Source organism: Fopius arisanus, unplaced genomic scaffold (assembly GCF_000806365.1).
Source record: "Fopius arisanus strain USDA-PBARC FA_bdor unplaced genomic scaffold, ASM80636v1 scaffold00056, whole genome shotgun sequence".
Classification (NCBI taxonomy): Eukaryota; Metazoa; Arthropoda; class Insecta; order Hymenoptera; family Braconidae; genus Fopius; species Fopius arisanus.
The window spans coordinates 222,536-238,251 of NW_011887795.1; the positions used below are offsets into that span (position 1 = coordinate 222,536).

A 15,716-nucleotide genomic window follows, 5' to 3' on the forward strand; every position below is an offset into this window, starting at 1 on the left:
TATTGGTGGAATAATGGTAGATTAAAGCTCTCAAGACAAATAATTTAATTTATTCAACTCGTTAACTGCAGAAATTCAACTAAAATCAAATTTATACACAATCAAAGATTTTTTAATGAAAGTTTTAACGACGGTAATATATAGGCCATTGTCGTCACTCTACCTTTTTCTGATGATCACTCTCGGATAAAAACTACGTACATCCATTTGATACATTATAAACATCGCAAATCTACTCGTAATCTCTTCTAATTCAACGACAACGTTTTTCCAATATTCATCAATAATTTTATTATTAATTATGGTATTGCGAACAGTCAGAAGGTAGCAGGCATATTTCCATTGACTTCCGGAACTCCTTCCATTATATTTATTATAATTCTCGATATTTTTGTCATCTTTAATGAAACAAAAATGATTTTCACCTCTTTCTAGTCGAAATAAAATTAACTCGGTGATTCTCCTGCGATTATCTCCGAAGGGAGTGGATTTAGAGACGAATGTCAAATGAATTTTTTTGTAGAAAATTTCATTCTACAGAAATAATTCCTCTAGCATTTTCCTCAAAATCCAAGTCTTTTTGAGATATTCGGGAGTTTATCGAAAAAATTGGAATTCGGGTGATTAAACTCTCTAAAACTACTTAACGTTCCTTTAAGTACGGTAACGACATTAATAATTTATTTCACTTTTGATATGAGTGCTTTGTTATTGAATAAATCAGGAATAATAGACTGGTGCTTTTACGGAATGTATTATCATTAAACAGAGATAAAATCCAGATATTTCAAACGTCAATACAACAAGATTCAATGGAAGTAATCAATACAATTGTTTATAATTACTTCGAAGGCAAATGTTAATGCAGTTGATTATTTTACGTCTTTTTTCGATCGTTTCTAAGCTTCGGGTGTCTATCTACGTGAATTTAAAGCTAGGAATCAGTGAGTTTAAGCTTCTCGCACGCTAATACTGCATACGCACTCTTTTCTCGTTATTATCTCTTCATAGTGAATATATTTTTTATTCTCAATCAGTTAAATTATATATAAGTTCTACGTTTTTTATACTGATCTTTATCGATGGAATTTGGATTATGGGGGAAAGATACATCTTTTTAGTGAATAACAAATACTTTTTACAATTTTTTCTGTTGATTTTTAGTTATTTTATGACCCGAGTCAGCATTTTCGAAATTTTTTGCAGTTGATTTGGGAAAAATTTTGTAGAGACTTTCATTTTCATTCGATTGACGATTTTATCGGAAACGCAAAGTGGAATCTTCAATTTCTTTGGAAGATGTCGAATTTTTAAAATAATTTTTGTATTATTGATGATTCAAATTTCGCAGGCACTTGATCCTCGTGACTTTTAACCGCTTTTTTAATTACGTCTATAGATTTTCTTATTTTAGTGCTGAATTGACATGCATTCGCTAATTTCCAACTAATCGATTAATGAGCTAATTAATGGATTGAGGGAATTAATCGAGGCGTCGGGACCTGCGTGGTGCGTAACTCGGGGGATAATTCATTATTTTTTCTTCAGTCAATTTTTAATAATTCAATTCAGTTTCGGTGGATTTAGAGAGTTTAGACGTGGAGTTTGCTCAAATCCGTGAGAAAAGACTTTGGTGTTATGATGTGAGAGGATCCAACGATAACTTCCCAATTTTTAATAGCATTTGTGACTTCGTAAGCGCAACGTATCTCTGAGAAACACAGTCCACCGACGATAAATATTATTAATCGTGGAACATTTTTAATGGTAGCTTGACCCTTGTCTTTATGCCAGTGGCCATACCTAACACTAGTTGGAGCATGAGCATAACCAGAGCTGGCAGCTCTTCCAGCCAAAAATGGAAAATGCTTTGAGTCCAATCGCTCTTCAATAGCATCTTCCATAATATCTTTGACAACTGGAGTCCAACGACTCATTTGATAAGTCTGCTCTGTTATTCTCTCCTTACGTGATACTTGATAAGGCTTTCGTCCCTTTCCATCGACATTGATTCCAAGATTAGCCATGTTGAGAATAGTCTGTTTGTCATCACCAGACACACCAGCATGACCAATCAGACGACTGAGGTTTTCCTCGCTTATTCCATTCTTGGATAATACGTAGAGGGATATTATACGAAGTTTATCGATATCAGCCACTGTCTGGTCGAGTAAAACTGGCGTTATATTGCGCATCTGGTCCTTTATCCTCTCGCCTTCAGCATCTGTGCCCATTGCCAAGTCCTGAAACAATTTCACAGGTGCAACATCGATTTATCTGACGATCTAATTACCAACTGCCTGGGTGTTTCGTACTCGGAGCAATTTTCTACTCTTCATTTTTTTTTTTGGTACAATTCTCACCTGCTCGACTTTGCATAATTTATCAACACTCCCTTGATAACGTTTCATGCAGTCCTCAGCAAGATGAAGATGTGTTGCATATTTGCTGAGTTCCTTTTGGTACTGGGGCATCTTTTTAATCATCTGGGAGAGATCTCTCATGCTTTGTTTGTCACCCTGGGGCATTCGCTTGGATTCCGTGAATTTTTTAAGATTCTTCGTCACTTTGCTGCAATAATATTTAATTATTCATATTATCCAGCAGTTGTTATTACAATCTCAGAATTTTTGTGTAAACTCACTTGGAGACAACAGCAATGTGCTCGTGTCTCAGTTCGAGCCACAACTCGTCGTTCTCGTCCAAGAGAACCTCTTTCTCTTGACCCTGGGTTGCTTCGTATCTAAAAGCATTTATTGCCTCATTAATTGCTCGATTTTAGAGTGGAAAATTAATTAATGGGAGGTATTGATCAGCGGCGGGGTGGAAGTATTGGTTGTGAGGGACTATTGTCGTTATTATTGAGGGATTTGGCTGCAGGAGCAACAATTTATTATTACCTATAAACGTCATTTTCGATGTCAAGCAAATCATAAGCCATAGCCTGAAGCGTAAGCTCATGCAGTAGAGGTGAAACACAGTCGAATCCTCGATCGAGAATCAGAAGCTGTGATCGTGCTTTCTCTGGTCCCTCACCCATTGTTGGCTCATCAGCCTTGTACGCGTCCAATTTCTGCTGGACAATCTGGGCAAGCTCCACGTTTCGATCAAAATCACTGAAAAATTGACGTTGAGACACTTGTGTTATTTCGAGTGATTCGTGCAATTGATTTGAGAGAGGAATTTATTGAATCACCAAGTATCGTTGATTCATTGAAGAATCTCGATGAGAGAATTTTATCGGGGGAGTTTAATTAGTTGTGGAGTTGTTTGATGTTCTATTAATTACCTTCGGTATCTTACTGATGGATATTCCCCCAGGGTGGCACAGAGGGTGGCTATTTGCTCGGCAATTCTCTCCATATTTGCGTTACGTAGATTTATGAAGGAGGGGTTGTAGAAACAGGCGAATGTCTCGCGTGAGTCCAGTGAGAAAACCTTCAAGGTACAATTAAGTCAATGGATTTTATCCAACGGGATAATTAACACTCAATAACAGGCAAGCAGTGAGCAAGTTGGACAATTAGTGTGTGGACAATTAGTAAAGATACTGATTCGATTTTGTGAAGCAATTAATGTAAATGGATTTTAATTTATCACTTCGGCTAGAAAATTAGTTATTTTTTCAAGAAGAGGGAATTTAGGACACATGCAGAAATTATAAGATGATTCTCAACAATCGGTTATACCGGCTAAATAACTGTTAACGATTTTAAAAATAATTATTTCATTCTCTCTTCACCTGAGACTCGTATGGGAGAAATGCAATGTTGATCTCTTTGAGGGTTTTAATCTTTCTAGCTCCTATTGACTTGCACAGATCATTGAAGAGCTCCTCCGGGCACACTGGTTGTGCAGGCATTGAATTGCAAGTTGTTATTTATTAGTCATGTGCAAGTGAAGACAATGGGAATTGAAAGAGGAGTAATTCTCAATGAAAAAATGCAACAACTCGTCTAATTACACAATTATCTCTGTAACCAGAGATTTTCAGAGAAAATGTCAAAAGACTTATTATCTCGAGGAGACAATTTTTTACAAATAATGTCAATAGATATTTTCTCTAAAATCACTTGTTATCGAGATTTATTGTCTGGTAATTGAAATGATTATTGAGAGAAATTTGATGAGTTGTTGTGGTTTTTTATTATGATACAGAATTTTTTGGTGAATGGGAAAATGAAAACAATTCAAGGGGTATTCTTGTTAGTTGATAGACACACAGGTGGGAATCAGAAAGGCTTATAGCAGACTCCAATGACATCACAGCTTTTTCATTTATTAGTTTTACCTGCTCTTCGTACGGAATAAATGCGATGTTGATTTCTTTGAGGGTTTTTATCTGTTTTGGGCCCAGGGAGTTACACAATTGATTGAATATATCGTCGGGACAGGCTGAAAATAGGATTAACTGAAAGTAATTGAATAAAAGATCTCGAGAGAGACGACAAAAAAATTATTGCGTATGCGTCGTTAAATTGATCATTAAATGATGATTGAATGAGAAAAATTGATGAGGGAAATTGTTTTCGAGAAGTCGTTCGGGTGGAATATTCTGGTGCAATTATCTGAGTGGATAGTAATTTTTTAATTTTACCTTCGGTGAAATAAACGTGCGCCGCTTTGTAAATAATTCTCCCTGGATTACTAAAGTCATCAATGAGTTTCTGCACTGATGAATTGCATGGAGTGATGAGGTAAACAGCCTCCATCGTGGGTAATGGCTCACGTTTCTTGTTTATGTCTTCAACGAGAGTTATTCCCTGGGCACTTATGTCGTGCATTTTGCAGCATGCCGATACCATTCGCATTGCCAATTGATCCACCACTAGGATACGCCACTCCACCGCACCAGCTTTTGCTGTTTTTTTCTGCTTGATGACTTCATTCATAATTTCTATCGAATTCACAGTGAAATCCCATTAAAATATCAATTTCGCTGTTAAAAAATGATAAAATTCTAACTCAGATAAATTTCCATTACGCAATTGCAAAGGATATTGATAAAATCAATTAGTAATTGATGATTTATTGTTATTTGAATTATTTGGGGGGTGGAAAAGGTGAATTTTTTGAAATTTCATTTGAATTTTTATTGGGAGTCCTTTCGAGTTAATTCTGATTTGATTGATTGAAATGAAATTATTCTTTTTGTTTTTTTGTTTGGTTTGTTTAATTGGTAGGGAAAATATCAGTTGCTCTCAAATCTTTGGCGCTTTCCCACTTATTGATCGACCTTTTCACCCGATGACGTCACCACGGGACAGTCACGTATACCTCAAAACAGCCCCTCATCCCCAAGAAATCACCGCGTAATAAAATACACACAACCCCGAAACGATTTCGTTAAAAATTGAATTTTATAAAAAAATTCGGTATCAATCCTGTTACAAATCCTATCGTTTATCACTCCCACGTGGATGAGGCCAGGATCTAGCCCCGAATTTTCATGAGGAGGAGAACTACCCCTCCCATTTTCAATGACACCAATTTTTTTTCTCAGAATATTTCCAAATTTCCTTGAAGTAAAAAATAGGTCATGAAGCCATGAAAATATTCAACAATCCTGATAAAATAATTGACATCTCATGGAAATAATTCTGTTTTTCCCAGGAAATTTTGCAGTTTCCTGGGGTCAGTATAAACCCCATAAGAAAATATTTCACGTAAATAACACAAAAAAAAGATAGAACATTTTCAAAAATTTTTACAATCATGAATAATTTGTGGATATAATCTTTTCAATTTCTATAAATTATCTGACTATCTCAGAATATTTATTCAACTTCCAAGGATCGATGTGACTCCAAAAAATCTATCACTTCACCCCAAAATTGGAAAATCTCAAATTTCCTGATTACAGTGCACCTCCTACCGAGTGATGATCTCACCGCCCCCCTGATTCTTAAAAAAATAATCAAATCCCCGGAATTTTCCCCAATTTTTCCACCCCCTCACGGCCCCCCACAAAATCCCACCCTCCCATGACTGAAAATAAAAATTTCAAATGCAAATTGAACGAAAAAACAATAAATAATTATCGAACTCACTTTGACCGACTTGTGCTTTGAGCGCCATTTTGACAGAACTGACATTTAATATATCCACCAGATGGCGGGTTAAGATCCTCCCAGATGCGCACGCATCTGGAGGGGCGGGTAATGGTGGGATCGAGGGGAAGGACAGGGGAAAATAGGGAAAAGTTGGTGGGAAGGTGGGATAGGAAAAATAGGGGAAAATGCTGGGGGTGGGAATAAGCGTCCGTTGCCCGGCCTCGCCTCGCCATTGGAATTTTATTTTCAGTTTGAGTTAAACACTCGATGCGTTAACACGAGTTATCGATACTATTCGAGTTACCGGGTAATTTATTCTACCACTTGCCACTGACATTCACGTGTTCACACGGTGAATTATTTATTCAGTGATTTATTGTTTTTTTTTTTTTCGGGGTGGGGATGGGAGAAATGTGAGGGTTTTGCATTTGAAGACTAACTGTGATGTGTTTGTTGGTGCAGTGATCCGGTGGGTGATATTTTTTTCATTTTGGAGTTGCTGGAGGATAATTCGGGATTACCGAGGAGAGGATGAAGCTGGAATATCCGTGCAGGGTCGAGGGATGGCTCAACGTCTGTGGTGAGTACTCAAGTAATAATAGAATTTATTTGAAATAATGAAAAGACCGGCAGTGGAAATGACGGTTTTAACGAGCATTTTTCGGAGACGATTGGCAATAGTGGAATTATCTCGGTAGTGGTTTGGAATTTTTTCGTGCCCTTAGGCTCATTGGAATGATGAGAAAAATTGATACTCAAAACACTAGTTGCTATTCGGTTTTACCCTAGCCGATTTACTGGAAATTGGAAAGTTGTGTTTCTGCTCTTAAATGCCTCGGGGCGTGTTTCTCAGGGTTGGGACTAATTGGATTTGCGACATGTGCATTTTGTTGGTAATTTTCCGAGCTTTCAATTGGCACTGGGCAAATGAATCTAGGTGTCTCGGTTGTCGAGGTATCGGTGAAAATGAGCGCGAGGGTAAATAGCCTCTTTGTCCGTTATCGTGGGATTTCTCCTCTTGGTTTTAAAATTCTTGGGCAATTTTTTTTTTTCTTTTCTTTCTTTTTTATCTTTCTCTGTATTGATGGGAACGAGTTGAAAAGGGAGAGTACGATGCGTCGACACGTGCTTGAGCTTTCGACCTGAATTCAAACGTTGTTTACACAGTTCGGGTTGAGAATACATCGAACACTTGGGCGTTTACGTTTTAGATGCGGTTTTTTTTTTTTTCCACCACTTTTTTTCCATTAATTTTTTCAATTCATTGGATTGAATGGGAATAGGAGAGAGTTCTTTATCGGGGAGAATGGATATGTGTTTTGTGGTGCACTGTTGCACTGCGGGTCGATTGATTATTGCGACTTTATGATCGATCGGGCGTCGAACTCGGGTTACGTTATTCGTGAATAATAATTTTGATGGATAATGAGGGAATTGTTATCGGTTTTTCGCGTTTAACGATTTTCGTGGGCGAGTTATGATGGTCTAGGGGAGATTGGAAATAGTATGGAAAATTGATCCGCGGCAATTACCGGCTTTCAACAGATATTGAAAATTCATTTTGCACCGTTAATTATCAAGTTACAGGGAACAATTTATTTTTCAAGTTATTTGCGTTTATCAATTGTTAAACTCGGGGAGAAAATGATTCCGTTGAATAGCTCAGGAAATTAATGATTGAAAATATCGATTGTGAATCCATTTGATCCAGTTGATCATAAAGTTATCAAAAAATTGCTGCACTACAATTAATTGTTCGATTAATTATGAATCGTAATTAATGATGAACTATTGGTGGCCCGGATGAGTTTTGGGGCTTTCCGTTGACTATTTATTTACTCATTAATTATTTTTATTTCATTGTCCGGATCAGATGGGTTCAGTGATAAATTTTTTTTCGCAATCCGGTGAAATTAATAATTCCCATTGCCCTTAGAATTCTCATTGTCTCAACTCTCAATTCTATTCTCAATTTATTGGGGATAAATTATCCGATGCACGTGTACCCCCCACTCATTCTTTAATTCCTTAAAAAAAAGAACTTATGGAGTAAGGTAATGGTCATGGATGTAATGGTAATGGTATTGCAAAAGGCAGAGGAGGCAGATGATAATAAATCGATGAATAAATCATGAGCACGGAGTGCCTGGGCGTCTTACAAGAGTAAAAAAAAATTGTTGAATAAAAAAGAGGAAAATGAATTGGAAAAATGTGGACCTTGGCCTTTTACCATATCAAATACAAATTGAATGGAGGAATTATCGAATGAGTGGGTGGATATATTTTCCTCGTCCTTCAATTTTTATTTCATTTTATTTTTTCGCGTAGAAAAAATTCTTTCAAGGGGAAAAATGAAGAATATTTGAATTCGCGTATTGCATCTCGCGTTTTGCATTTGGCGTCTCGCGAAGACTCGCGAAATTATAATTTATTGGGGGAAATTATTGAGTGGGTGGAGATATTTTAGTTCTCGCCCTTCACATTTTTTTTGTTATTCTTCTTTGGTTTTTTTTTTTAAGAAAAAATAGTTTATTTGGATTGACGTCGTGTGCCAAGGCACGTTCTGGTTGTCTATTAGTCTCTTACGTTTGCGTATCCTAAATACTCGGAGCTACTCGTTAGATATTTTTACACCCGACAACTTCTCTGCTCCACTTTGTAACAGACTCAATGCTTTTTCGGTAAGGGAAATTTTCTGGTTGAAATCGGGCATTAGGAAAAATTTAATTTGCTATAGGAGTATGTCTCGTTTGTTAATTTTAATTGGTGGATTAATTGATATTTGTATTGGGGTTGATCTTTCGAAATGGAATTGAAGTCCATTGAAAACGACAGCGAATAATTAGAGTCCGGAAGAAAATCTAAATAATCACGATAATTGCGTAAAACGTTGAAAATGCAGGAAAACGAAAGGATGACGTGAGTGGAATTGAGAAATCCGCGGAAACATCCGATCTGAAGACCCGTAATCATCTCTGGCTCATTACTCCCAAGAAATTCATCAACTCCTATTTCCCATGAAAGAGATAATTTATACGGAAGTGTTTCCCCTCTGATCTATCGATTTTTCAAAGCCCAAAATAACGTGTGTAAGTAGATACGTTGACATTCGGTAGGCGATAGAAGTTTCGGGTGTTGAAAAAAAAGGGTCAGGTGAGGGGCGGCTTCGGCACCTGCGATGATAATAATAAAAAAAAAACTCCCTCGTCTGTCAAACAAAATTCCATTCACGTGCTTCGGCTTTCCTGTCCTTTGCCCGTTTTACCTTCACAATTCTCCCCTTCCTACCACTTGTCGGTCCCTTCCATATTGCATTACCAAGCACAAACTCGCTGGGAATTTATCAATCAAATACATCGCATATTCAGGGATGCATTAGGTATGCTAAAATTATGATAGTCGAATCAGGTGGTGATTTTTTAAACAATAATCCCTGGGCATTTGTTCAATCACAGAGAGAAAGACATTTTTATATCTCCAAAAAATAGTCCCATTACTCAGAATCCAGAGATAATTTTTCTAAACAAAATTTTACAAAAATTATAATAATTATAACCAAGACAAGAATTTTCAACAGCTAGAGAAAAATCTAATTCGTTTCTACTCTTGAATTCAAAGAGGATTTTTCCGGTATATTTTCCATTTGTTTATTCATTTATTCAATTCAAGGATTATGGGGTAGAATGGACGAGTGGAAGTTTTTCATTTAGATAGATTTGTTTTAACGAGAGACCGTATGAAACGATTTCTGTGAGAGTTATGAATTTGTAATCTCGCGCCATTTAGGCGGACCAATGGGGAAACGCGGCTTCATGATTTCGAGATTTTCGAGATAATCGATTGTGTCAAGCGTATCCCTTTTAGTATAGAAACCTCTGGCTATTGTATGGACTGTGCAGACAGACGTATGACGTAGTTATAGGGAAAAGGAACATTACGGTTATACTGGGTAGAGTTTTACAGTTATGGCAACCTCATACTTCAATGCCATGGGCCGAACAGGATTGCTCCCACGTTGTTATATGACCGTGAATTGAGACATCTTGATACTGATGGCAGGGAGAGTTTTAATACCCGGGAATATGCACTGGCTTTTATTGTTACTGGTGGTGATTTTTTTTTTTTCTTCTTTTTTTTCCTTCTTTTGACTATTGTTTTCCCTCTGGTGAATTCCCAGGACTGTCAAGGATTATTCCGGGTATGAGGATATCGCGGTATTTATTTATTTAATTTATTTCACTCGCGGTTCAGCGGTTGTTTGGGTTTATGGAAGGGACGTTTCTGTTATTTCAGGTTTAGATTTCTCTCAGTCGAATATATTATTGATTACACATTCACATTAATTTCAAAGGCTATTGCATGAGTACACGTCGTGGTGTTCACACTTTTTTCTGGATTAAATTGTTATGTAGATGTCTCGAATTACTTGGGTTACCATTCGCAGAAAGCTCTCATGAAGGACGCACATTCGCGAATAAAAAGCGAAAGCCATCGGGGTGTGCTACCTATTTGCCAACCAATCCCTGTTGACACAGGCTCAACTCGTAATTAGATAAGGCTGTAGTCAGCCCGGTGATAACCTATGACTGGTTTATCTAGTATAATGGAGCTCTCACTCATATCGCCAAATTCCAAGTAACTCTAAACAAATATCTTCGCGATATTGATAATGCCTACTGTGGCAGCCCTGCACCCACAAAAGTCGTCCCGAATCAAGTGGAAAAATCAGTCGGAATTAACTCGAATTAATTGATACCGAGAATCGATTTATTTAATATCGAATCGATGGCATCAATCAAGTTTCACTCTGAAAAAATCGCTACATCTCTCTGATTCAAGTCCATTTTTATTTTTGCACATGAGGTTGAGTAATTTCTTATTTTTCGGATTGTGAAATGATCTGCAACTTGATGAATAGAATTTACAGATGAAGAGAGTACATTAGATTGAAGTTAATTGTATTTTCGGGGGTAGAAATTAAATTGTGTTAATGAGTCGATGGCCTCGGGTGGTGTTGGCTGTTTGATTTCAAACGAAATGGAATATTTGCTCATGAAAATGGGATGATGTACCGGATACACTAGGCAAAGGGCAAGGTATCAGGACGTGTACACAGACATTTTGACATTCACTTCTGTATACTCTCAGTCCCCAGGAAGCGTGAGCAGAATGCGTGACACGAATCGCGCGTACATTTCGACTCGTTCTATCCACTTTTTTTATTTTTTTTCTTCACTCCCTCATCCTCCTCTACCCCGTACTTTTTTTCATTTACGTCTCTTTGTCTCGAGCCTCTTTTTTCCTTTCATTCCGACATGAATTCACGTTTAGGATGTTATGTCGTTGCGCTTACGCTCGCCGAGCGGTTTTTAAAACCGTTATACAAGCCGAGTAATGATAATTACATTTTAAAAAATGTGGATAATTGATAGGTGAGATGTTAGGAATTTTTATAGCTTTGGGAATGATTTTTTTTTGGAGGGTTTTGCGACCTCCATGGAAGCGTTTCCGGTTCAAAACACTTTTTTTGGTCGCGTATTGTTTCGTTGTGTGATTGAAAAATGATTTATAGGGGAGTTTTTTGGACTTTGGTTTATTATTGGAGTGACAGGGAAGGTAATTTCGATGATTGTAATCGGATTTCATCACTTCCGGTTGATTCATAGGCTCGAGAATATTGAATTCTTGGAAATAGAAATGGTGACAGTTCTTCTTCTATTAATAGACTTTTGTCAATTTGTTTTTTTTTTTTCATTCGCTCGGTGAATGAATAGGGGATGATTCAATTAATGATTCCTTCCTCTGGTCAATGGAATACATTTTTTTTTTCAATAACGACGCGTGAATTAAAAGAATTGAGGAAATTATTTGGTCTCGATTCACTGACGATTTTCATGACTGGCAAAAATATCAGAGTATGAATAAATCATCTTAGCCGTTGGTTTTATCTCAAGAATCTCAAGGTTTCTACAATTTTACTTCACGTTTGCGTGTCTAGAATCCTTTGGCGCTTCTCCTCGGAATTTCTACTAGTCCCCCTACCCGAAAAAATGGAATCTTGTAGAAACGCGTGCGGTTCCACTCAAATCTCCGGAAATTCATACAAAAGGAAAAAAAGCCACTTTGGCCCTAAGTCCCTACGATCTTTCTCGTCATTATCTCAGATTCCCTCAGGTATTTCTTTTTTCGGTGAAGGTGGGGCATCTCAATGAACAACTGGAAAAATTTCCGCTCTGAAACTCTGGGCATGAACCTATTGTCCCCACCCCTTGTCTCACAATACAAGGAAAATTGAAAAACTTTTTCCGATTAGTTATTAAATGGCAGGAAAACACGAAATTTTTGCGCTAATTCAGGTAAATTAATTTCCTTTCATTCACCTCAGGATTTCATTAGTCAGATTATTCTCTTAAAGTTGACGGATAAATTGTAATTTGAAATAGAAATATTTAATATAGTTGGAATTTTCTCGTAATTATCGGATTGAGGAAAAAATTGCGATGAGAATTGCAATTTTCACTGAAATGAGATAGATTTTCATTTTTCCAAGAATTTTCTTGATCCCTCACTATTGAGTCTGGAAAATTGACGCGACAGTTTCTCATAGGGAAAAACGTTTTTATGGTGTTATTTTAATTTTTTTCTTTTGGCTATTTTTTTTTCTCTCCGTTTAAATTGCGTGAGGGCACCAACAGGTGGCGACTGGTTATTTCTCTCTCGCGACTAGATATGCACTTCGGGGTCGATATTAGGTTGGCTAGCAGCTGGAAAAATCGTGCCTTAAACTAATGAGTAAGGAAAATATAGAGCTTTGGTGACGCTTAGCTATGCTAAATAATTAAGCGACCATATTTTTGCAGGGGCACAGGTCGTCCCAGGGCTGTTTGAACTACTTTTTCAAGTGGTCAGGTGAAGCGATCTGCCCCCATTAATAGTTAATGAAAAGTAGTTGTGAAAATTCATTTAAATTTTCCCAATTCACTGTACACCAATTAAAATGGTACCTGATCCATTCGGATCTCATGATTTTTCCAGCGAATTTCTATATTCAGACGAAAAAAAAAGTAGATCCATTTTTTTCTGGCATGTAAAAAATGGTTGGGGAGGATTTGAGGCTGGGAGTGACTTGGAAAATATTCTCTGCATTTTAACATCATCTTTCGGTTGAGTTTATCGAGTTAATACGGTTTTATTATCGGAATGCAGAAAAATTTGAGTAATCCTTGGGTATTTGCTGTCAAAAAAAAATGCTGATAAACTGTGGCAATAAGATTATCTCTCCTCATCACACCTGTATCCATCGAATTCTGTAGGCGGTGCAACTGAGTGGTTCCCTAATGGTATCATTATACCTCGATAAACGGTTTATAACGATATTGAAGTCGTTATCATCGCCGACAGGCCATTAAAGCTCCCACCGGCTCGGCGTTATCCTCCCACACCTGTGACAAAATCATTTCCAAATAAAATGTCAATTCGATGAATTCCAATGGACACGGAAAATAAATGGTCATGTGGATTTTTTTTTATCATGCGCTTCAGTAAAAAAATCGTGCGGTTGAAAAAAAATTCTTTTATAACAGAAAAATTGAAATTTCGGGAAGAGTTGGATTTTTTCATGGGGAAAAATTTATGGATTTTCTTTTTTATGGACAGCATTCATTCATTCGCATTGATAATCTAAATAAAACATGGAGTCTGTATGGACCTCAGGGAGTCGCCTAGAGGTGATTTTTTTTTTCTCTTCCTTTCATTTTTTTTTTCCTCTCTTCTCGTTCTCTTCTCGGGTCGAACGGGGACGGAGTGATGGGGGTGAATGGTTGGAGGAAGTGGTGAGGGTGGGTTTTGAGGGGTGAGATGAGGGTGGAATGGTGGTACTGAAAGAAATGGGGAGAAAAGCGGCCAAGCGGCTACAGAATGGAGGGTGATGCTGGGGAAAATATCGATTGCTCTGGCACCCCAGGAGCTCGGGGAGAAAGATATCGTGAAACTAGGATGGGGTTGAGGGGTGGGTGGTACAGATCGACTCATCTGTTGTGTTTTAAGCGGAATAGGGGGTGGGTTAATGAGGCTCGTTAGTGAGTTTATATTAATGCTCGTTGGGGGGAAATCGAGGGTGGGGATTGGTGTGGAAAATTTGGGACTGGAACAATTTTTTGTTGACGATTCATTATCATCTCGATTTGTCTATCAATACTTTAAATTTTTCAGTGATAATTATTTCATTGATTAAAGCCCACCTGCTTGTCGCTTTGAAATCGGTTAGAAATCGGTAATTAGGAAAATTTTTGTGTGACTCTAAATTGATGTTACGTCACAATTGAATGAAATTCTGAATATTTGAGCGGATATTATCTAAAAAAAAATGATAGGCTATTTACCTAAATTATCATGATGAGGGAATTAACTTTTATGGAGAAAAAATTGACGGTTGCCCTCAATTTTTATCTAGATCTGAATTTTCAGTTGCAAAATTTGGGGCAGAATGGTTTAATGACGGATTTCACGTATGAATTTACCCGGATATTTTCCTTCGCAATTAAAATTCACTTTTTTTCCCTGCGTTTGTTCATCCCCAGACAAAAACAGTGGCACGGGGGAGAGAGAGAAATAAAAATGTAGCGAACACATTGGGGACATTGTGTTAACCGACCTTCAGAGAGACCATTCTGGCTCCAGGGCACAGAGCATTTAGCGTTAGTAATAATGTATGCATCCAGAGTTCTACCCCAGACTTTCGTAAAAGAGCACTTTGCGCAATTCAACCGCCTTTTTTTTTTATTCTTATCGCTCGTGAGAGAGAAAGTTATTACGGAAGTGAATTATTGCATACGGGAGGCTTTATACTCTCTCGCTCTATCTCCCTTCAAAGAATTACAGATGTGATTTTTTTTTATAGCCGTATTATGCGCTGATATAATGATCCGTTGAGTCAAAGAATCGTTGGAAATTTTTTTTATTTCCATTTTTATTTTTTTTTTTTCGTGGTCTTTTGTGGTGGTGCCAGAGAGGAAAAGTAAATTGCGAAGTGAGGGAGGGGAAAGGGGGAAATTATTTTTACAGCCAGGGACCATCCGCTCTCATTGGTCAACCGTCGGGAGATTGGCATTTAGTGAAATGTCAGGTGTTGCAATTTCCTAAAAAAAAATCAACTCGATCTTGCTGGGTATTTCGAGTTTGTGCTGTTTTCTGGTTATTTGTACACGTGTTATTTGAAAGTAGTGCAGCTGAAATGCGAATATTTATAGTTTTTACACGGTTCAGCTGTTGGGATTTATCACTGGGCTGTCGTCTCCATTATCTTAAACCATCGGGCTACAAATTTGTCATTTAAAATTATGGCGATCCAAGGATTTGAGAGTCAGAGTCTTCGCTCGGAAATTAATCTGTCCATTAAGGATGTTTTGCTGGTATTTTTCCTGTTTTTCGGAGATTTGTTGAAAACTGTTGATCGGATTGGGATATGAAAATATAGAGTTTCTCCGCTCCATTGTGATTGACTCTTTCATAAAATTTCATACCGATACACTAATTTTTCTAACTTTTCACTAAAATTTAATAAAAAATCAATAAATTTTAGTAAAAAGTTCTAACAATTTGTGTATCAGGATGAAACTTTGTGAAAGGATAAATCATGATTCACTCTTTCATAAAGTTTCATAC

At 37.2% G+C, this 15,716-nt stretch overlaps 2 protein-coding genes across 5 annotated transcripts in view; one reads left to right on the forward strand and one right to left on the reverse strand.

The window, feature by feature from the left end:
- Nucleotides 1-15,716, forward strand: part of raskol (Ras GTPase-activating protein raskol) — a 79,061-nt gene that overhangs the window by 1,433 nt on the left and 61,912 nt on the right. The window contains exons 1-2 of one of the 3 annotated variants that reach the window (XM_011307804.1): nt 6,285-6,360; nt 6,516-6,633. In XM_011307804.1, the coding sequence (XP_011306106.1) occupies nt 6,585-6,633 (49 nt within the window). In that variant the 5' untranslated portion in view covers nt 6,285-6,360; nt 6,516-6,584. Of the gene's footprint in view, nt 1-6,284; nt 6,406-6,515; nt 6,634-15,716 lie in introns of those variants that run through there. The other 2 variants (XM_011307805.1, XM_011307803.1) reach the window with 2 other exon arrangements.
- On the reverse strand, nt 29-6,093 carry Rop (Syntaxin-binding protein Rop). Of its 2 annotated transcripts, none has more exons than XM_011307816.1 (8): nt 6,051-6,093; nt 4,598-4,897; nt 3,743-3,846; nt 3,290-3,438; nt 2,901-3,116; nt 2,645-2,743; nt 2,364-2,571; nt 29-2,243 (listed from the first exon to the last, which is right to left on the reverse strand). In XM_011307816.1, exons 1-8 carry the CDS (start codon nt 6,076-6,078, stop codon nt 1,593-1,595), a joined length of 1,755 nt encoding a protein of 584 aa, XP_011306118.1. In that variant the 5' UTR covers nt 6,079-6,093; the 3' UTR covers nt 29-1,592. The 2 variants fall into 2 exon arrangements, with proteins under 2 accessions (XP_011306118.1, XP_011306117.1); XM_011307815.1 differs by lacking the exon at nt 3,743-3,846 and adding an exon at nt 4,292-4,395.

What these genes read in the sequence shown, in the direction of transcription:
- Rop (XM_011307816.1), bottom strand. Translation starts at nt 6,078, where the DNA reads ATGGCGCTCAAAGCACAAGTCGGTCAAA. An exon ending in CCATCAGTAAGATACCGAAG is followed by an intron (nt 3,117 to 3,289) that starts GTAATTAATAGA and finishes TCAATTTTTCAG; the next exon opens with TGATTTTGATCGAAACGTGG. An exon ending in CACATTGCTGTTGTCTCCAA is followed by an intron (nt 2,572 to 2,644) that starts GTGAGTTTACAC and finishes ATATTATTGCAG; the next exon opens with CAAAGTGACGAAGAATCTTA.